Below are 22,467 nucleotides of genomic sequence, written 5' to 3'. Positions count from 1 at the left end.
GAACCATCCACAAGCCTCCGTCTGTTCCAAAATATATTTAAAAGTTTATCTGAAGCTAATATAAAGCATCAGTCATCCTAATTAGTCAAATCAAATAGATATTTTTCAACGTCAGTCTTTTTAGTGCCAAAGTTCCTCTTTTTGTTACTATAATTTCACCACAGCTCAACAGGGAAACACTGTCTGAGGAAACACAAATAGGGAATTTGATGCTAAACAGACTGTAAATGTGGCAGATATTCATTTGATATGACTAACTCAGACTGCTGAAACTTCATATAAGCTTCAGGAAAACTTTTAAATGTATTTTTGCACAAAATGACTGTGTGGACACACTGTGGATTATGGCCCCAATCACTTACATTGAAAGTGCATTTGAAGGGGATCTTTTAATAGCCAGTATGAACAGGCGGAATGATTACAGCGAGGAAATCCTCTTTCAGTGTTCATATGGACACCTGACTGTTGTTTTAAGACCTATGAACCTCTCCTTTAGTCGAAGAGCTGTTAGTGGTTTTTGTCTTAATGGCAAAGAAAATCATGTAACCTTTAGTATTAGGACATAATGTAGTTTCACCAAAAAAATGTGATCCAGTCAAATACTATTGTTCTGTCATCATTTTGTCAGTAAAGTCCTTCCTCCAGTCCGGCAGGTGGCAGTAAAGCGCCTAAAGCGGAGGAGAAGACATTTGAGCATGCGCAGTACAACCTAAGTTGGCGTGATCCGTACGTTGTGGAGTTGGTGAGTGTTTTTGGAGAAAGAAAACTCTAAATAATATCACGTCATGTACAGTTGTCGTCATCTCGTGTAACTCGCTAGTTTATTATCACATATACGGAGCTAACTACGTTTCAATTGTAGTACGATCATCTAAATACTTGTTGAAAGCCATTCATCACTCTCAAGTAACACCATTAGCTTAGCATTAGCATTATGCGTTCACGGTGTGCTAACACTGTAGAGATCATTCAGTACAATACATTTGTAGTGTAGCATGATAATACTTACTTACCTCTTTACTGTGATAAATTATATCAAGTAATGTAGAAATATTTGGCTGTTGCTAATTAGCTGTGTGTTACCTTCTGGCTTTACGACCCAGTAACTAGTCTGAGCCATTGCAGAGGTATTGTATTGTTTTAAATACACATGTAATGAAACCAGACTGATTACAATTCTATCCTTGCACTCAAAACATAGTATGTTATGTGAGCAATATAATATAATATATTATCAATGTAGTTAGTTATATAAAGTCAGTGTTTTTTAATATTTACACACAGTTGTTGGTGTAACTCCACAAATGGAGTGTTGTGCCACAATCCAGACATACATAATATGGTAACAACAGTAAATATTATTCTTTATATACATCCCTGCAACAGTATGTATGTATGTTTTTTCCCCAGGTAACCAGGAGTAACTGGAGTAACTGTCCAGTGTTGACTGGACTTTCAGGTGTGTCGGAGTGTCTGAGTCCATCACCTTGCAAAGATGGATTTCCAGCATCGAGCTGGAGGGAAGACGGGGAGCGGAGGGGTGGCTTCTGCCTCCGAGAGTAACCGTGACAGACGAGAACGGTTACGTCAGCTGGCGCTGGAGACCATTGACATCAACAAAGATCCCTACTTTATGAAAAATCATTTAGGCTCATATGAATGCAAACTTTGCCTGACACTTCACAACAATGAGGTGAGGAGGCTCATAATGATGTACTGAGATTATGTTGTCTTGGCGTAGTGTCATTTCCTGTTTTTTTTAAATAACTTGTTTGAAGTGAAAAATTACAAAATGTTCTCCTCTACATTACAGGGCAGCTACTTGGCTCACACACAAGGAAAGAAACATCAGACCAACTTGTAAGTCCGCTGCTGTGGGAATTTGTCTCATAAAGTACATGTACAATTTTTATTTGTTTATGTTGTGTTTCCTGTGATTCATATCACCTCACTTGCCCACAACGGATAAACATATCAAACCACAGACCCACTTTCCTCCTCTGGTTGCTGTGAATTGGTCAAATATTTATTAATTTAGATAACAATCCTACTGACAGACAACAGTCTGCTGTGGCCAGTGTGTTGTTTAACAGTTCAAAACTATATGTATTGTTTGTTTTCAGAGCTCGGAGAGCAGCCAAAGAGGCAAAAGAAGCTCCTGCTCAGCCAGCTCCAGCAAAAGTGAAGGTTGAGGTCAAGAAGTTTGTCAAAATTGGTCGACCGGGATACAAAGGTAAACTACCTGCACAATTGTGTGTCAGTGCAGCCATTATATATTGATTTCACTGCAAACCGCAAATTATTATTTTAATATATTGTTATTTTAATATATGGCATATTACTTCCTCTTCTTTATAGTAACCAAACAGAGGGACCCAGAGACCGGACAGCAGTCTTTACTTTTTCAGGTTAGTGGGAATCCCACTGAATCCCAATTTTTGATTTTGCTGGTAAAATAAAGAAAGTAGCTTTATACTAAAATTGTGTCACAGAAAAAAACATCTCATGCTACAACCTGTAAATGTCTTAGTGCAGCAGTAATGACTAAATATTGTTTCTAGCCCTTGATATCTGTCTGTCCAAGACAAATTTTTCAATTTTTTTTCAAATTTCTTCTTTTCTCTGTCCATCAGATTGACTACCCAGAGATCGCTGAAGGTATTGGACCCAGGCATCGCTTCATGTCTGCGTATGAACAGCGCATCGAACCCCCCGATCGTCGCTGGCAATACCTGCTGCTGGCTGCTGAGCCATATGAGACTATCGCCTTCAAGGTGAGTGGGAGATGCATTTCTGTCGTGCTTTCATCATATTTTCCTTTTTGCTCTGACATGAAATAAACACATTTGCTCTTTTAGGTCCCCAGCAGAGAAATTGATAAAGCAGAGAACCGCTTCTGGACCCACTGGAACAGAGAAACAAAACAGGTACTGATAAGCTGATGAGAGTTTAACACAAAGCTGACCTCGGTATTTTATTTTGGGAACAGAGAAAATACATGGTTTAACCTGTCATTCGTGTTATTCTTCCTCCTAGTTCTTCCTGCAGTTCCACTTCAAAATGGAGAAAGCTCTTCCACAGTCCAGTGGGCCAGCGCCTCCCGCAGGTGTGAAGCGCCCTCCTCCTCTCATGAGTGCTCCTCGCCCACCGAATGATAACATGCCCCCTCCCCCGCCAGGAGGGATGCCCGTCCCACCTCTCCCCCCTGGTGCACCAGGTACCCCCCAGATGCCCCCTCAGATGCCCATGCCACCAATGCCAATGAGGCCGCCACCTCCTGAAGGCCTTTCAATGTCTAACAATTGATCCCCTTCCAGCGGATTATGATTGCTTTCTTCCATGGTGTCCGATCACCCTGCCCCGCCTGTCTACAGTGTCCCTCGCCCTTAAATTTATGTTTAGTTGATTTTTACATATTTTATTTGGGCAGTCTGTTATTGCAACTGTATAAATATGACCACACTGTTTTGTATAATGTTAAGATTCAGGATACGGAGCTATGCTTGAAAAGTAGCTCATCTTTTAAGATTGTGTTTTTGTAATTAAATGCTGTGGAGAAAAATGTTTGTGTCTCAAAGTCTGGGCTCTGACAAAGACATCACACACATGAAGATTTATTGAAGTATCCAGTGAAGAAACACAGCAGAGGAAACTGTTTTTAAGTGTAGAGCACGATTGCAGACATTCCTGAAATATTTAGACTCAAACTTTCTGAACAGAATAAAAGCATGACTATTGTTAACTGGGTTCTTTGAAGCAGCTGTCAGATGAGATAATCTTGATATTTGTTAGTAATGGCGCTCCCTTTCTGTGTAAATTAAAAAGTTTGAGCTAAATACTATTGATAACTGAGCTGCCACCATTGATAAATGATTAAAGGGGTCTTAAATCTTTCAACAGTAAAAGGAGTAAATCACATCTCAAATGAAGCAGCAATTTAAATTCCATGAAAATGCAAATGACTTAATCAAAGCTCAAATGCACAAATTCTTGTGTCTTGCAAAGCAACAAAAAGCTGTAACACACATTAATTTTGACATTTTTGTTGTAGTACTTAGTAGTAATTCAGTGCTAACACCATTAAATAAATGTTATCAAATCAGTTTAAAAACTGCCAGAAAATGAACTGAACTAAACCACAGAGGAAAGAATCAACTCATCCTTTTTGAGTCATTTTCTTCTCTTTCTTTTCTTCCAACTTTTTACTCTTCTTGGGTGCTGCTGCCTCATTTTCTTCATCCTCATCTTCCTCATATGCTTCTTCTTCGGGTTTGTCCTGTTTGTCTCTCTCTTTCTTGTCTTTGGTTTCTTTGTCCTTGGCTTTCTTGGCCCTCTTGTCCTTTAATTTCCCTCCTTGCTTCATGAGTTTTTTGTCCGTCAGCGGCTTGTTTCTGAGACCTCTGGATGCTCGTGCTGTCGCTCCTTTTCTTGACTTCCCTCCTTTGACCTCCCCCTCATCATTGTCTTCCTCATCCTCCTCCTCGTCATCGTCAAAGTCTGGCAGCCACCAAAACATCACTTCCCACAGAGTTATCTCAGGCTACAGAGGGATAGACACACACAGTTGTTGGAACAAAACAAGCTGGTAAATATTCAGTTTGTCCTTTTAGGACTGCATGAGAAAAATAGTCAAATATGGGAAAAAGTCTTTACCTCTGGTGGTTGCCCTCTGTGTCGTAAACTGCCTGAGTGTCTCACTGTCAGTTCAACTTCTTCCTCCTCCTCTACTGTCCCATGACCACGCAAAGTTTCTGTTTTTTGAGAGAAACCACACAGTCACGACAGGCATGTCATTTAGTATTTAAAGTATATCTCTTGCTTGCTAGTTTACTTGCCATGAAGTCTCTGAACGCCTGAGGTAAGCACGAGGATGGTAATGGCCACAAATAAACAGCGGTTGAGGGTGACGTTCTCCCATGGTGTTTCCATCTGGGTCAGATTCTGGATGGACAAGGTTTTGTGCAAGGATGCTGAAAGAAGAAAAGAAAGAGGAGAGAAGTGTTTGTTATAAGCAGGTAGTATAAATTAAGCTGACAAAGATTGTGGGGAAATAGAGTACAGTAATAACTCACTTGTCCTGGGGAAGCTTACTTCGCTGGGTAAAGTCTTGGGCTCTGCTTTTGGTTGCTGTGGAAGTGGCGCCATTTCCTGCAGCACAGCAACATGTACATTATAAAAAAATTAGCTATAGGAGAAAGTGTGAAAAGTGGTTCATTTTGGATGTTTTCCAACTAACCTCTTTTATTCTCCTAGTGGCGTACATTTCTGGAACAGACAGATGGGAAATTAACTGAAGGATGGTATCATGAATCATAACAACAACCAAACATGCCCTCAAAACTGGAATCTGTTTGTCCACATTTATTTTATGTATATTCATACATTTATGCTGGTTGAACATATGTTTAATTTTTATTAAACCCTCATATGCATGAAATACAATACTAATGTGCCAATACTGTACAGATAAACAAGGATAACTTTAACAACTAATGTACACAATGCAAAAAATCTCGGCCATACTAAGTAATTTAGTCATGCAGTGAGTCCTAAAATCTTATTTTCTGCCAACTATCCAGAAACTTTCTAGAAAAAAAAAGTAATTTTGTGGAAAAACTGTTCAGCAATGTTCTTTTCTATTTAACAAAACTAAGACAGCCATGCTAGCAGCTGTGTGAGGCTTTTTTTTTTTTTTTTAGCTAAATGCTAACATCAACTTGCTAATATGCTCACAATGACAACTCTAACATGCCTATGTGTAGCTGGTGTAATGTTTACAATGTTCACCATCTTGTTAGCATGCTAAAACAGTACAGCAGAGGCTGGTGGGAGTTATAGTTTTGCAAGTATTTGCTCTTAAACAAAAGTATTGAACAAATTAAAATTGATCACATGATGGTGACAAAAAGTTAAGTGATCACCAACATATTACAATTCATCCTTAAGAGAACATTAATGTCGACCCCAAATTTAAGGGCAATCCATCCGATAGTAGTTGAGAAATTTTACTCAAAACAAAAAAATGTGAAGGTCATGGCGCCGGAAGAAAAATCTGAGGACCTTCAAAGTTGTTATCATACATGATTTGGGGACCATGAATGCCTGTACAAAATGTTGTGCCAATAGATCAAGTAGATGTCGAAATATTTCACAGGATAAGTTAGATCTTTGACCTACTGTCACATTCAGGGCATCACCAAAATCAGTAGAATTCATTCTCTGGGGAAAATCTGTACAAACTTGTCGATCTATCAAATAGTTGTTGAGATCTTTTAGTCTGGACCAACCGGCAGGCACACCAACCATCCATCCAGCATGGCTGAGGCGCATTATCACTGTGTTGCTTTTAACCAGGGATCATGTTTCAGTTGCTCCCTGTGCGGCTGCTTCCAAGTATTTATAGAGTTGTACAATATACTGTATGTACAATGGATGAAGGCTTTTATATGCAGGCATTACAGATTCTGTGTGTGTGTGTGTGTGTGTGTTTCGCCACCTGGTCTGTGGATCTGTCGAACAGGCTTCTGTGGAGGAGGATCTGCTCTTGGTGGCCATAACTCCTCTTCAAATGTCTCATAGCTTTCTTCCATCCCTTTCCTGAGAGAAAGTTAGTGGAGGTTGGGGAGGAGGGCAAGTGGCTAAAAACTGAGTTTATTTAAAAATGACCGAGCACATGATAAGATACAGTATGTACATGATACACAGGGCTTTGTGTGAGTGTGTCTGTAGTCAAAGATCAGCATATGGATTGTTGGTATTTTTAGAATTTCTTGGCAGCTGTTACCCTCTCTAAACAACACATCAATAGATCACAGTGTCATCTTAATTGTACATACAGTATCAGTATTCATCACTTTGTGCTACACTTGATCTAATCAGCGTTCCTGTTCGTATGCCCAAAATGGTACAAGTAGAAGGTCATCGTCTCTAGTTTATGAATAAAACCGAAGCAGTTGCATGACCTTCACATTTTGAATGCTGTGAGGCCCTTATGTCTTACATGACATTTCTAAACGCACATTGAGCTAATGTTCCAGCAGCCCTATAAATAGATGAAGCAATGCCATTGCAGAGACAGATGGATAAGCACTGCATATAAATACACAAAAGGAAAAGAGTTGATGTTACTATTATACCTTTGGCTAGCCTCTCCTGCGATGAAACCTCACCTTTGACCCCGATTGAAGTAAAGACCTACCTGATCCGACATTTGGGTTCCCCTGGGCAGCGTCGGGGAACCTTTGTCACAGAGCTGTTGTTTCTTTGTAAAGATGGCAGCAGAGTCACACTCCGCACTGTCTGACAGCCGAGCACAGGTGCTGGAGAATGAAAAAACAAAAAGCATTGAGTGTCAGTCAGAGGCGGTGACTGAGGCAGGGCTGACATTACCATGTGCCATACAGCTGTCAAAAGGGATGACTGAGGGAGGAAAGAAGGCCACAGGTTATACCAAGATTTGGTTAACTTTAAAGCTCATTTTACTCAAAATGTTTTATCTCATTTAGTATAAAAGGAGTTACAATACTTCAATCCTGCAGATTTCAAGCAACTAGCGCAACACTCCAATAAATAATAACTGTCAAAAATGGTTTTGTGGTCTGAAAATAGATGGAAAAAACAAATAGAGCTGTTTATGGCAAAGGTATTGTTTAAGATGCTTTGGATGCTTTGTTCTGTTTGTCTGGAAATCTATTTGGACATCAAACCAATTCTGTTTCATAATTCACCAGCAGAGAGCAGCACTGTACTTGGTAGATTCAGGCTGCTCTGTTCTACACATGCAGTCTGTAGTCTGTCAGACAGACTAGCCGTCATGCAGATTAACAGAAGGACACATTTCTTTTTCATGAGCTGACCAACAGCCGCACCCTCTATATCAAGCTATCTATATTTTAACAATTATATTTTTGAAGAGGCTTTAGTGCATGCATCCCTTTACAGCCTTTCTTGTCCATTGAATTAGGGAAATATTGTCATTCTGTGTGTTTGTTGTTAAGTTTTGAGGCAAATTCACCTCTTTACATGACATGGAGGCCACTAACAAGAAGCTGTATAAACAGATGTAAGGATGATTGGGTTATATCAGGATGAGGTGGTTGCAGGCCACCTTTATGTGGGAAGGGAGAGGAAGTGTTGGTAAACAGACTTGTGGCAATGCTGATGACTCATACCTTTGCTGGGACTTTACCCAATTCCAGCTGAATCACACATCACTATACCCCATCAGTAATCACTTTGAATTGGAAACAGCTCTGTAACCTTTGCCGTGGGTTGACTGAACAACAGAAGTTTGGGTCTCAAATGTATATAACACAGGGTACTTAATCTGACTTGTTGAGACTTTTCACCCAAAACTACAAATGTGAACCTCATGGTGGCACCAGAGGAAAAGTCAGTAGATCACGACTGTTGTCTGTGGAACAAGAACGTCTGTACCAAATTTTGTGCCAATCCATCTTGTAGATATTGAGATATTTCACTGGATAAGTGAAGAATTTGAACTGCTGGTGGTGCTACAGAAAGAGGGTCAGTAGGATGCATCCTCTGGGAACCATGAATGACAGAACCATGAATACAGAATTTGATTTCAATGAAAAATGGATATTTTTTCCTCACTGATGGCTTCAGATGAAAGAGCGTATTTGCTAAAGAAAATTGTAATTAAATGTTCTGTGTTTATGGCTATTGATACATCTCATACATACATTTTTGTATCAACTTAAAGTAAGAAGGTGTTGGTTCTTGTATATTGTATGTTTTGTATAGGCCCATTTGGTATTTACAGTGATTTACATAGAAGACATAGAAGATAGCTGAAAACGTTTGGTGCTTTTGTTGTGTGACATGCTTTAATGTTTGATGAGCATAAATGTCTGTACAAAAATTGTGTGTCAATCCATCTAATTATTTCAGTCTGGACCAAAGTCTTAGACTGACAGACAGACCAATAGTCTCATCCCTAATTGTACTAAATGTTATGCCTATGATCTCATAGTCCAGTGCAGAGAACACATGCTGAACACTGCAGTGGCATCGCGTGTTCATTTACTGTTATTCTTCTTCTTAATGAGCTCGTCTGCAGACTTAATTGACCAAATGCACACTCTCACCCCGCTGATTTGTCAGTGTTTATTAGTCCCAAGGATACGGCCTCACAACTAGTTAGAGTGCATCATCTGTGTGAACAGTTCTCTCAATTAGCACTGATTGAAAAGTGCATTTCATTTGGATAAATTGATTCTTCCAAATCAAGTCCTCTGATATCAAACTGAGCCTGCAAATCGACAGGGTTCCTCATTAATGTCAAGAAGTAATCTAAACTCCTTCTATCTTATTCTCAGCACATGTCTGAGTAAAAAAAAAGTAAAACTCTGCCAAGTTTGGGCCAAAGTCTTGAAGAATGTTTCAAGGACAACCCAAGCCCCCTATGGACACATCGTGCCCATTAAAATGAGCAAACACTGCCGGCGGACATCTACGTTCCCAATTCAGGCTCTGGAGAGATTCGGGGTTGCATGAAGCTTTCTGTCCCCTTTTGTCCTTACATAATGGGGGCTGCGCTCAGAGGACAGACTGACCCTCAGACGCCCAGTGGGAGCTGCTCTGTGCCCTCCCTCGCTGAGCAGTATGGTGGAGCGTGAAACAACATTAACTGTGTCGTCTGCCTGGAACTCGCAGGCTCGAATGACTTATGGGACTTGAATTAATATTGGATTTAATTCTTGTGTTTTGGTTTGCAGTCACTGTGACAGAAGAGCAGAGGTTTCTGTATAAAGATAACACTGAAAGATGATGTTTCCAGAGCTTAAGACTTGACTCAAACTTCACAAAATTGAGGATTTTGACAGTCTTGACTCTCTGAAGACCTGACCTGACTTGAGACTTCATGAAACAAACACAATCCTGTCTGGTGTCAGGCTGGACTTGCATGTGTACACAACCTGCATATTTAATGTTTGGGCCTACTGATTTGAAAGGATATATCTACAAAGGACACATTACAAGGACATTATTGAAAGGACATATTACATATCTGCTATGTAAGCATGAAAGGTCATTCCTGACCCTGGAAAAAGTATTTGGCAAAATAATATCAACTCAAGGTCCACTCTTCTCTTTCCTGAAGTTTTTAGCCATATCACAGTCTTCATTAACAGATGGAGTTATGGGATAGGTTCGTAGGTCAGGTGCTCAAATGAGCACTGAAACAGGTTTTGCTTGCTATAATCATTCATCCTATTCATAAAGACCATTAGAAGATCCCTTTCAAATACACTTAAAATGTTGTTTTTAGCAAAAACAAAAGTATTTAAAATTTTATCTGATGATAATATGAGGCCTCAGACGTCTGCGTTAGTCAATCAAAGTGGATATTTTGTTATATCAGTCTTTCAAATAAAATAATTTAATAAAATTCTTTGTGTCTCAACAGACAGTGTTTTCCTGTTCAGCTGTCAATGTCAATGTCAATGTTCATTTGGGCACCTGACTATTGTTTTAGGATAGACTTGAAAAACTGTGAACGTATCCTTTCAGTAAGTTGTCATGGAGATGAATCTGGTGCCATGAGAGCTGAGTTGCTGTTAGAGTAGCATATAGCTCTCATTCATGCTTAAGAGTTAAACATGAATGTCTATTCTCGACCTTTGAAATTGTAGTTTTAACAAATCAATCCCAACAGAAAGCTTTGAAAGATTTGGAAAAAGCTAGAAGTGAACACAGCTTAACACAGCTTTAAAAGAAAAAATGTTCAAAAAGCCTTGAAATTAGCTGTGGATGTTTCACACTTTATTGGTGCCAGAGATGAACACTGAGGAAGGATTTGAAGCAGGACAGAACTGGATGCTGATGGTGGTTAAATGGTTATAGATGAAGACGAGGCTGCCAGGCGGCCTGACAGAAGTAGCATTTTCCAGAAATCTTATTTTTTAATGGTGCAGCCAAACTGTTCCATTCAGCTCTTTCTGGAGGGCTACGCTTCTTTGAATCAACCCTCTGTGGAGCAGCGTCAGCACATCTGACTTAAATTATTCCCATGCAGTGAAAAAGCATAGGTAGTATGTTGAATGTTTAAATGAGGGATATGGAATAGAGTTTATTTACACTGCAGTGTCTCTGCATAATATATGTAGGTAGAAAAAAGTGTTTAGCATAAATAATGCCTTTCCCTTGTGTGTGTGTGTTATGAGTTTAAGCTATAAGCTGTTTCCACATACTGACAGATGCTTTTATGCTCTCTAGTTGCTGACCCAGCAATACAACATCCCTCAGAGACGTTATACTGTACATACAGAATAAAATGAACCCATATATATGTTTTATGTCTACTATAAAACAGGCTTTAAATGGTTTTTACTCTCACTTTTATTTATTCTGGCATATTTATTGCTTAATTAACTGTGTCTCCATTATAACTCTGTATTAAAATAGCTTTTTAAAAGATTATTATTATGCACTAAACGAGCAGCTGCCATCCTGAGAGGAACTCATTAGAACTGAACTAGCAACCCTCATTTACCAGACAGTCTCACAGGACAACCTGCACAGATATCAGCCTGTGTTTAACATCCTTCTCCTCAGATGTGTTGACAGTATAAAACCTGCACTTGAAGAGGAATGACACAAGGGTTCAGTCATTTGTCTCAGTGTTGCTCGCCTTTCACTTTGAATCTTGAACCAAAGCCTTCATGTTCTCTTGGAGCCACTGTGGGACTAGTGTGTTTTTCCGCCGCGCTGTATCTCTTCAGACAAGCTCTTGCAGCCTTTGATCTTTGGGAGTCCACAACATGTAACTGACCGGATCGTGAGCGTCAGTCCTGCCGGGGTTCACGAGGGAGTGCTGTGCTGTAATCCGGACTGTGTCCTCAGGCAGATAAGTGTTCAAATGCCCAAACAATGTGATAATCTGTCCCTCATGTTCCCATCACAAGGATGGAAGAAGCAGAGGTGTAACGCCCGGAGAGAAACTGAGCTGGAATAAGAAGCTGACCCAGAGGAATGCTGGGACATGCGGGTGGATGAAAGCGACTCTGGCACAGGGAATGGGGTTTGATTTGAGAAGAAGATTGAGCGAAAGATTTTCATCATGTACAGGCTATGCATTTCCTCCCATTGATCTTTTTTTCCCCAAATATCTTGAAGCCTCATTTCATCATTATGGGGTGAGCGCACAGGAGATGGAGGGAAGATAAGAGAATTGAGAAGAGAGAAGAGAAAAGTAATTGGTTAGAGATATTAGGTAATGGAAATCCAATTCATAGCGTTCCCGAATATTCAGTTCACTTTATCATCCCTCTGCTATGTACCCCATCGCCTATTTTTATGCAACTTTGATGTTCTGAATTTTGACACAGTCAAGGTAATGATACTGATATGATGTGTTATTGACTCATACACAAACTCTCTCCTTCTTTCTGGCTTTTTTTCATCATTCTCCCACCCAAAAATGTCACCTTTAAAAACTAGTTCAACTCTTATTTCTTTGTTTTTGTTTCTCCAGGGAGGCTTGTCTCATTTTTTCCAGAAATGAAGCACTTCACTCTCACATTCAAACACATGAGAGCTGCATGGCCTTAATATGTATAGTTCTCTCCCTCTCCCTCCCTTCCCCTCAGTCTCTCATTGTGTCTCTGCCATTTTATTGATGCAGTAATTTGCCCTGAGATTGTACTGCGGTCCCCCGGGTGCTATGTGTATTAATTACCATCTATTCATCTGAGGCTGTCCAGCCTTTCAGCATGCTCCAGAGCCGTGGTTCCAGGCCAATGCTTCACAGCTTCTGTCACAGCCCTAATGCTCTGACAGAAGCCTGTGGGAGACGAGTAATGCGAAACCTCATGAGGACGAGTGTGATTTATCACTGCTGCCCAGTGATGACCACATTCTTGACATCTGGAAGATGTGCAGAGCGCACGCGAGCCTGGACATGCAAAATGCAAAAGTTTGAGGTTTGATCACATGTTTTTAGTCTTCAAACCCCCATGCCTGTTTGTGCACAATAGTTGTATGCATGCAAGCATACAATCAATAACTCATTATGTGTCTTAAAGTCATTATTAATTTCTGAAACTGCAAATCAATTTCAAATAAAGCTCTTATTTCTACGAAGTGCAACAGAGTCAAGGAGAGGGAGGAGAGAAGAAGAAAAGAGGGGGATTTTAGTTTCACAAAGTTCTGCTGCAACAATTAAACACATGAAAGAACAACTTCAGGGTTTTAACATTGGTGTCTGGTTGGTGTTAATTCTTCTATCAGTTAGACTATTTGATGTTAGATGCCCTGATAGAGAAGCAATTTGCACTCTGATTCCCTCTACACTAACACATCTTTTCTGTCAGTTATGTGCACGCAGTAGCTTTTAAATGTAAAATGAAAAATATGCAGATCTGAGTATTTCAAGCGGTTTCTTTTTTGTTTTCTCTTTTTCTCTTCATCATTCAGTACAGAAACAGCTTTAGTTGGACGTCCAACAACAGCACAGGTGGTTCTCTCTCTTGCAGAATTCAAGCTCAGTATGTGATGGTTGTTAAGAGGACCGACTGTTGCATGATAATATAAACCCTAAACCATCAGCCTTCTTCTCTTCTTAATCAAGGAGCCAAACACATGTACTTAGTTTCTCTCTGCCAGTCTTACTCATCAGTGTTACAGTTCAGCCTGTACTATTAGGAATATAATCTTCTAAGGCTTATGGGAAAGATTTTGTTAACTACAAGGGGGCGAGTGTGACAAAATATCCTGCAAAAAAATATCTGCACTGCAAGCTGCAGTCTTTAGATTTAAATATTTTACTAAAGAAGAGGTAAATTTACTGTTAGAGTAAAAAAAAAATCACTTTCAGAAAAGTAAAATGTAGGTTGTTTAAAATATAGAAAGTTGAGTAAAACTTACTGTATTTTTGCTACTGAATCCAATAGAAACAGCACAAATTTGTTAGCAAACCATTGTCTATTTACACATTTAGTAAGCACATAGCATCATTAGCATTCATTCAATCATGTTTCAGGCCACCTGATTAATGTAAGTCCAAAATTAACTCTCCTTAACTCTCTTTAGCTGCTAAATGCTCCACTATGTTCGCCAGCTAGTTGCTAACTGTGTCTGCTGTTTAGAGCTGAGCAGGGAGCGTACAGTGAGATTTTTAAGAGCTTTTCTTGATAAAAATGAGAGCGGTGAGAGTGAACCAAAACATTGAGCTGAGGATGCTATAAAACTCTGTAGCGCTGAGGGGAGCTACAGAGTCAGGTGACAATTCTGTGTGGATTCATGACTGTGAGCAGCGCCTTTCACACACAGGTATGCCATGTGATTCATTGTTAATAATATATATATATATATATATATATATATATATATATATATATATATATATATACAGATATATATTAGAGCAGCTTTAAAATGTTTACTTTGCTACCATGTATGCTTATTTGGTCAATTATGACACACACATAGTACAAAATACAAGTCATTTTTGACTCATAATTGAAATAATTCAGATTGCATCAAAGTATAAAGCTTCAGTCAAACCATAGTTAAGTAAACCCATAATACTTGACTATTAAAGATGCTAAAACATATTTAGGTACCATACTAACTGTAATTTCTTGCTTCTCACTCTGAACATTTGATTGGGCCTTGATATAAACTCACAAATGAAAAAATGTAACCCTATGTACAAGACTGAAGGCTTTAGAGACGCGAGACAGCTTTGTTGTCATTTTCTGGTGTGATTAGTATTCACGCCTGCTGCAGCTTCATTTGTGATCTCAATTATGATGTGTTTCTCTGATTTTGAAACTAACGTGCTTCCATTTTCTTTTCTTTCCTGAGATATTTTACCCTCAGTACACCTCAATGCAACTCTCTCCCTCTCCCGTGTTTGTGTGTGAGCAGCCTTTCAGCCGGCCCCTGGTTTTCAACTGATTGTAGATAATTACAGCTATTTGACTGCAGCTTTCACAGCCAATGCTTTCTGCAGGCACTTACAGAGGGAGAACATGCCAAACTGAGGTCCTTAACTACAGACACAATGGCAGAATGAATATGAATAATATATCTAGCCGATGTTGGTGCTGTTAGGTATTCACATGTAAAGCTGTCCTACATGGATCTTCTAAAAACCTCAATATTTAAACAGTAGAAGTGAAAATTGATCTACTATCTGCTATAGCTCTATTCTTTTCTTTATAACAGGCAAGAACTAAAATAGAGGGAGAAATATCAATGATGCAATATCATCCTCCCAAACATTAAGAGCTGCAACTCAGTACTGCAGCGAAATAGAAAATCAGTCCTTCTTTTCAAGATCCAACCACTTTTCCGGTAGAATAAACACAACATTTTGTTTAAAGCCTTTGTGATGTAAATCAAAATATCTCGAATGTCTTGATTTTATATTAAGTAAGTAAAATGACGTACAAATTGTCTCACAGGAAATTGAATTCTTTCTCAGCCGAGTCTTTTTAGAGGCTAGCCCGTTCTCTCACACATTACATGAGCCTAATCCTGGTTTGAAGGAATGTAATTGTTCTCGAGCTGTCATAGGCCTACATTAGCTACATGCCTCTCAGCTCAGTGCTATATCCAGAACAGTAGGAATGAGTCAGACTCTTTATGATGACAGTTCTCCTTGTCTTTCTCTGTCTCCCTCTTTTCTCTCAATGCCTGCCTGACACTTTTTTCTTTCCCTCTTCTTGTTCTCTCTGATCGTTATCTTCTGCATCCTCCCTCCCTCCCTCCATCTCTTGCTTACATAAGCTGCGTTGTGTGCTGTGACAGCAGAGACTTGAGGACTCATCGCAGCCCTCACTCAACAGGAACCCCCTGTCTGTCTGTCTCCTTGTTTCATGGGGAGCCATGACAGCTGCACACTTGACCGTGGGCAAAAGTGGATAATAGCAAGATAGATCAAAGCAGAAAAGGATAACACACAGACGTGCACTTTCTCTCTCCATCTTTCTACATCTCTCCCCCACATACACTCCTTCTCACTTGCCACACATGAGATACATTATGGGCCCAAAAGTTCAAAGCAATAACTTCCTTTTTTGTGTTCTTTGATTATATCCAATGAATGATTAATTAGACTCAGCCAGACTTTGTCCCCATCATAAAAGTAGATGTGGGGTTGACAAAAGTTGGAAGCTTAAGAGGGACAAGAACACTTCAGTTGGTACTCAAGGGTTAACTAACAGGACCCCTGGACTATGAGGCTGAGGCTAGACATTGTAGAGATTGAGATTTATGATAGCACAACTTGAAATATTCTGAGAATTCAGCAGTCTGAGTTTGGCAAAAAAAAATAAAGGAAAATATGTACGGGGGCATGTCAGAGGCTTGTTTGATTGACAGTAACTGTCAGGCTAAAAGTCCTGGACAGACAGTGTGTCACTAACAGAAGAGCAATGACCAAACCAGCATCTAACAGGAATGAAGTGACATTTGCAGGTATGCTGACATGTGTTTTTTGTGCTGAAGCTGAGCAGCTAATTAGCTGTCTAGCCTGCTAACTGACATTAGAGGTGCACTTTTCCCTGGTGAATGTTTGTTTGGTGGCTCATTCAACAAGCTAAGGTGCAGGACAAGGTGTGTGTTCATGTTTGTAAGTTAGATAAGAAGGAGACTAATGTAGGTTGTTGTTCAAGGTCTGTGGCTCTTGTGTTGTGTAGCAGGATGCTGTCAGGCTCAGTGTGACCATCTGCTCTGCTTATGATTGAATGTCCGTTATCACTTTATGCAGTATTTTAACAAGGCATGAGGGAGTGATATTTAATCAAAATAATGCAAAACTAGGGGGCACAATCATGAAATCAAAGAATCCAAAATATAAATGTCTCCCTTTTGGTTTCGGATTTTTTTCTCAAAGAAGAACACAGGACATGTGATTTACAGAACAGATGTATTTGCTGTGGTAGAAAAAAAAGGCAATGTAATTTCAGTTGGACTTTGAAAGGATAGCTTCAGATTTTTTCACACCTATTTGTACATTGAACCACTGGTTGCTTTAATTATTCCTGTTGTTCATATTGTGAAGATATCCCATTACATATCCAATGTAAGAAATGTGGCACAGCTTCAGATCTACTGTACAGCGATAAGAACAGTATCCTGTCATCTAGTTCTAGCCAAGGAAGAGAATAGTTCCCAAAATTTTGTAATATTCCTTTAATAGTCAAAAACTAAACTAATCTGCATCATTAGGACTGTGTGGTTGTGATTTGATCCGATTTGATTGACAGTGACCTGGCAAGACAATCAAACAACCACCTCTGTCATTGGATGTGGATGCAAATATTGCTAAAATCTGATTGGTGCACTGAAGTATGTGACATCACATTTTTTACCAATGAGCTCTGCCCACTTCAAAGCAGTGACAAGTGTAGAATTACTCTTTCATATACACTATAGTATTTATCTTTTGTATTGTGAAAGCACTTTGTAAGTAGCAAGTAGTTAACTTGCTGGTGGCTCAACCAGTCTGTCAAAGATATTATTTAGTTGAAACACAACATAGTTCACATTATAGGAGACTCACACGAATACAAAACAGATTTTTTCCTCCCACTTTTTCCATCTTGCTGCTTTATCACTGGTGTCAGTTTGTATTTATGGGCTGTGAAATGAGGGAGCCAGAGGAAAAGCAGGAGACAGAGGAACTATGGAGGGAAAGATGGCAGTAAGTGTATGATTATTGAACTGAACTGTGCCCCTGGTCGCCTTCAGGCTTGAATTGTCCTGGAAGGTGAAGTAGAGATTCAGACACACACACACACACACACAGACACGGATGCACACACACTGACGAATGAGAAAGCCTTGGTTTTTGTTTATCTCACCACTGCAGGCACTCAGACAAACCCCTCTGATTTCACATGCAGGCTCACATATGTGATTGTTATGCCCGCTGTGTGTTTGCTGGCACCTGACGGCAGATTTCTTATTGCCTGTTCGTTGAGTGTAATGTGCACATTGTACACGCCTGTGCATATTTGTATGCAGTGATGAGAATTCTCTCTAAAACACTGGACCCAGCAGTAATTTTTGAACATGGAGCAGGGAACAAGGATGCTTGCAGCCAAATTTTAATTCGCTGTTCAGCTGAGTGTATTTTTTTTTTGCATGTGTGAATGGCTGCATAGATGAGAGGGATTCACTGCCGCCTGCTTTGATTCATCCGCCCCAGGCTATTTGCATGATTATGACGTTGTAATGCCATCACAGATCATCTAGAAAGTCAAGTGATTATTCATATCCTTTTTTGCGTCTTCAGTACTCAGAGTTGTGTTTTTATTTAGGTGTATTTGGTATTTACAGGAATCCTGGAAGCCAGATATACAACCCAGTGAGCCACAGAACAGCAGTGAAAAATAACAATCAATATGAGATCAATACTGGGGGAGATGTGTGACAGGCTGCTTGTACTGTAGCAGATGTGCTTGTGTGCTGTATATATAATGGGATGTCTGCTTGATTGTGTGTTTCTGTTTATGTGGACCTGCAGCTGGTGATAAGAGGGTGATCAATGTATGCCTCACAATAATAGTCCAAGACTGTTTCCATTTCAGCTGTGCGTAGGAGTCCCACGCTAGGTGCCAAAGTAAAATAAGATTAACATTTATTTTCTCAGTGCAGTTAGAGTGCAGTAATTAATGTTAACCCAGGCCTCATTTATCAATGTTTTCTTTTCTTCTCTGTATGCATTAGATGCCATGACGCTTGACCAAGCGCTTGTTAATTTCTTAATATATCACAACATAATTGGTGCCTACTGTGAGTGTAAACAGAGCTCAGAATTTGCACAACTTGTGCCAAAACTATAATCCTTTCTGCAGACATGATGCAATAAAAAAACAGTGTTTTTTCCGACATCACTTTCGCGAGACTTATGCTGAGGCAATAATTCATTGTGTATGTGCCCTCTATAACAATGAGGCCTGCATCAGCTGTGGCTCGCTGTAGCTGGCGTGGCCCTGGCCTCAGGTGTTAGGTGGTCATGCCAGGCGAAAGCAGCCCAGCCAGCATCAGCACACATCATCTATCTCATTCTCCGCGGGGAGATAGTGCTCTCATCACTCACCCCTCTCCATCAGCTCTCCGGTGATTGGCTTATTATCAGATGTCCTGCACAGACGAAGGATGAGCCATGCATCACTGCACACATCGTTGTTTCCACGCACACACCCTTGTGAATCCCTGTACACACACACACTGACTACAGAGACATACACATCAAGGCACCTAAAAGGATAACACATTTTTTGTCTCTTTCAGTTAGGCTGCCTGGTGGCATTAGCTGAACACACACACACACACACACACACACACACACACACTTGAATGTGAATACATATTGGTGCACTCAGAGAGAGGAAATGAGCATCTGTAGAAGACACTGACGATGAAATTAAGCCTATACTGATGCTACACCACAAAACCTGTTAGTTGTCATAGTTACAGAAGTTACACTGATGGTAAATATCATATTAAAAGGGCACTCCACCATTTTTACATGTCAAATTTGGTTTATTAGTCATGGTTAGTAAAACTCAGCCTATGAAAATGGTTGTATAATGTCTTCTGTTAACCTGACACCAGATGGCTTGTTGCACAGAACTAGCGGAGAGGTCGTCCTCAGAAATTGGCAGGCAGGCACAAAAGATACTTGGCAGGTGATTGGATGAACCATCTGTCTATCACTGTCCACCATCTTACCTTGTGAGGCAGCTGGATTTGCAGGTTCACGAGATCATATGAGAATTCTCATAGGACGCTGATTGGTCTGAACCATCGGTGGTTCAGACACAAGTGCATAACTTGTAGCCTGACAAGATGGATTTTCGCATGATCTCGTGATGTCATGATCTTGCGAATCCAGCTGTCTCGCAAAGTAAGTCTTCTGTCGCTCTGGAGGAGCTCCGTCAATACTGTAAAAATAACCCTGACGATGTCAGAGTGATCATCTCTCGGTTAGCTTTTGAATTACCTACTACTACTATTTGATTGCGTAGCCTCCCACCAGAAGTCTGTCTCAAGACAACTTTTGGAAGCTGGCCAATTAGAACAGAGCAGGCTCATCAGGAGGGGGCCTTAAAGAGACAGAAGCTAAAACGACCTGTTTCAGACAGTGGCTGAACTGAGGGGCTGCATAAAGGGTCAGTATAAGATAAATAAGGAGTTTGTTGAACTGTAAATCATGCAAAGATATTCCAGTAGAACCCCAGAATAAAATATAGATCAGGAAATGTGCATAACATGTCCCATTTAAAAGCTGGAGTAATCCTTTTATGGTTCTGAGTGCTATTAATAAACTACAGATTTCCGCATACATATTCTTTGGTGTCTTCTTTAAGCCGTACATGCCATAGCTGCACACTACATGGGTGCAGCAGGCTATTTAAAGTGCATAGAAGCTAAAATGCCGCACTACATCACATCAGAGAGTTCATAGTGCATTGAGATGCACATTGTGCCAGCTGTTACTACCTGTCTCTGTTTATGGAAAAGTATGCTAGCCGTAGGATTACTGGCTCTTAACTTGGCCAGGGGCCCCAGCTACCTAGGATTAGCCTTCTACTCCAAAATCTTTATATAAAATCATTACCAAAGGATAAACAACAATGATACAAGTGACAAGGCTCTGTGCGGTGTGTTGGTCATGCTCTTCACTGGATACATCTGCAGCAGAGCGTGGCTCTGGTGTAATAAACTGCAGTGTGCTGGAATAATCTCTGTGTTTCAGGCCTGATTTCACTTCAGCTATAGAGCGAGGACAGAGAGAGACAAAGACAGAGAGAGAAAGTGTGGTGGCACGAGCTCCATGTCGGAGTCAAGGGGTTCAGGGATCATCATCCTAACTCACGTTTGTGTCTAATTATGTGTGTAAGACAGTGAAAGAGCGAGAGCACGTGGGTGTGTTGTTGCCTTTAGCAGAAGATATATTTTTCCGACTGAGGTGAACGGAGGTAACCACCAAAAGTCTCAACAGTCTCCCACCTTCCCTCTGCCTTATCCTCTTTGCACAATCCTTTAATTTTCTGGCCTCCCCACCATCGTGTCTCCAAATGCAACCAATTTCATACTGTATTTCTACCAGAGCCTCCATTTTCCCTTCACTTTCACCCACTCACTTGTCAATCCTCCTTAACTTCACGCTTTATATATTCTCATTTAGATCTCCCTCTGTCAGGACAGTTAATCTCTCCCTTTGCTGCTCCAATCCCCACCTTTCACTTCCCTCCTTTCCAGGATCTTTTCTTCTTTTTATGCTCATTTCCCTCCGTGCCCTTCTCCCTGACCTCTTCCAACCAACCTGGCTCCAAGCTTTCCTTCTCTAAACCCTGTGAGATGCCCTGAGAGCTTAAACAGCAAGGAACTGTACTGCCTTTCTGAAGGGTTGGGGAGCGCTGGGCCGTGTGAGATTTGGTATTTTTAATGTTTGTGTGTATGTGTTTTTTTCAGAGACTGTCAAGGGAGTTGTGAGTAGTACCACTGGTGATTAATGTGTTTTCTTTTCTCCCCTCATGCAGATCGGACATCACGGGAGAGGAAAGGCAGCACAAGGACAGGAAGTGGGGCAGCAGCAAAAGAGGAAGTCAGTTAATGAGAGAAAATATTTCTACTTCTTTTAGAGGAGAAATGTGCCAATATGTCCGTGTTGGATAATGCACACCTTAGTTATATTCAGCTGGTGGTTTCTGGCGAAGTAGAAAAAGGTCAATACAGGGCAGAAGTGGAGGTGTAAAGGTGGGAGAGTCCTCGCACTGTCTGGAAAGTGTGGGTGGAAGAGTTGAGTAAAGACTTATGCTGCATCCGTAATCGCATACCATGCACTACATACCCAATATGTGTACTATTATCCAACATACTTTTGTGTGAATAAACAGTAGTATGTATCCTTTTGGACGCACTGAGCTGTAATTATCATACCACTTCCTGAGAGCCTCGTTGCCGGTTGGAGACGCGTAACTATGGTAGCCCGTGCCACTCATAAAGTCTGTACTAATTTAAAAAATATATTACGTCTAGCAAAGTGACACCTTACTTACATTGAAGCATTATTGATGTTACGCCAGAGCTGTCTTGATCACTGTCTGCCATTGTATTTTATGTTGTTGTTGTTGTCACTACTGCATTGTATTGTGGGATATTTATACCAACGTAGTGTCCAGTTCTTGCATACTGTAATACTTCCCTGTAAATAGTATGCAATTCACGTAATATTGGTTTCATACTAAGGTTTCGGACATACTAAAAAATCTCACATACTGTTTTAATGTACTAAATAGCATATTAGTATGGAATTTTGGATGCAGCCTTACTTTTGCAGCAATTTCTACTTGATGTGGGTTTCTTTTAACCATGTCCGCAGTCGTTTCCTGACCTTAAATAAGTGGTTATTACTGTAAGGTCCCCTAAAGTAGTAAATTTAACCAAAACTATGATATTTCCTTTAACCCTAACCCTAAC

At 40.2% G+C, this 22,467-nt stretch overlaps 2 protein-coding genes across 3 annotated transcripts; one reads left to right on the top strand and one right to left on the bottom strand.

The window, feature by feature from the left end:
- The first annotated feature begins 637 nt into the window (after positions 1-637).
- sf3a2 (splicing factor 3a, subunit 2) lies at positions 638-3,564 on the top strand. Of its 2 annotated transcripts, none has more exons than XM_042429576.1 (8): positions 638-742; positions 1,411-1,693; positions 1,814-1,860; positions 2,124-2,233; positions 2,359-2,408; positions 2,634-2,774; positions 2,859-2,927; positions 3,037-3,564. In XM_042429576.1, exons 2-8 carry the CDS (start codon positions 1,496-1,498, stop codon positions 3,304-3,306), a joined length of 885 nt encoding a protein of 294 aa, XP_042285510.1. In that variant the 5' UTR covers positions 638-742; positions 1,411-1,495; the 3' UTR covers positions 3,307-3,564. The 2 variants fall into 2 exon arrangements, with proteins under 2 accessions (XP_042285510.1, XP_042285511.1); XM_042429577.1 differs by lacking the exon at positions 638-742 and adding an exon at positions 803-1,127.
- Positions 3,417-19,141, bottom strand: LOC121909150. The gene is made up of 8 exons (XM_042429575.1): positions 19,079-19,141; positions 7,199-7,319; positions 6,497-6,597; positions 5,237-5,265; positions 5,073-5,148; positions 4,836-4,970; positions 4,654-4,751; positions 3,417-4,540 (listed from the first exon to the last, which is right to left on the bottom strand). The coding sequence occupies exons 1-8, from the start codon at positions 19,086-19,088 to the stop codon at positions 4,157-4,159; spliced, it is 954 nt and encodes a 317-aa protein (XP_042285509.1). The 5' UTR covers positions 19,089-19,141; the 3' UTR covers positions 3,417-4,156.
- Between the last annotated feature and the right edge of the window lie 3,326 nt (positions 19,142-22,467).

This window comes from Thunnus maccoyii, chromosome 12 (genome assembly GCF_910596095.1).
Source record: "Thunnus maccoyii chromosome 12, fThuMac1.1, whole genome shotgun sequence".
NCBI lineage: Eukaryota > Metazoa > Chordata > Actinopteri > Scombriformes > Scombridae > Thunnus > Thunnus maccoyii.
The sequence above is the reverse complement of the archived record's forward strand: the minus strand, read 5'-3'. Positions and strand labels throughout refer to the sequence as shown.

Excerpts from the sequence above, each read along its gene's own strand:
- sf3a2 (XM_042429576.1), top strand. The coding sequence starts at position 1,496 with ATGGATTTCCAGCATCGAGCTGGAGGGAAGACGGGGAGCGGAGGGGTG. Across the intron at positions 1,861-2,123 it reads AAGAAACATCAGACCAACTT|AGCTCGGAGAGCAGCCAAAG; the intron begins GTAAGTCCGCTG and ends GTTTGTTTTCAG. Across the intron at positions 2,775-2,858 it reads ATGAGACTATCGCCTTCAAG|GTCCCCAGCAGAGAAATTGA; the intron begins GTGAGTGGGAGA and ends TTGCTCTTTTAG.
- LOC121909150 (XM_042429575.1), bottom strand. Across the intron at positions 6,598-7,198 it reads GAACCCAAATGTCGGATCAG|GAAAGGGATGGAAGAAAGCT; the intron begins GTAGGTCTTTAC and ends ACTTTCTCTCAG. Across the intron at positions 5,149-5,236 it reads CCACTAGGAGAATAAAAGAG|GAAATGGCGCCACTTCCACA; the intron begins GTTAGTTGGAAA and ends GCTGTGCTGCAG.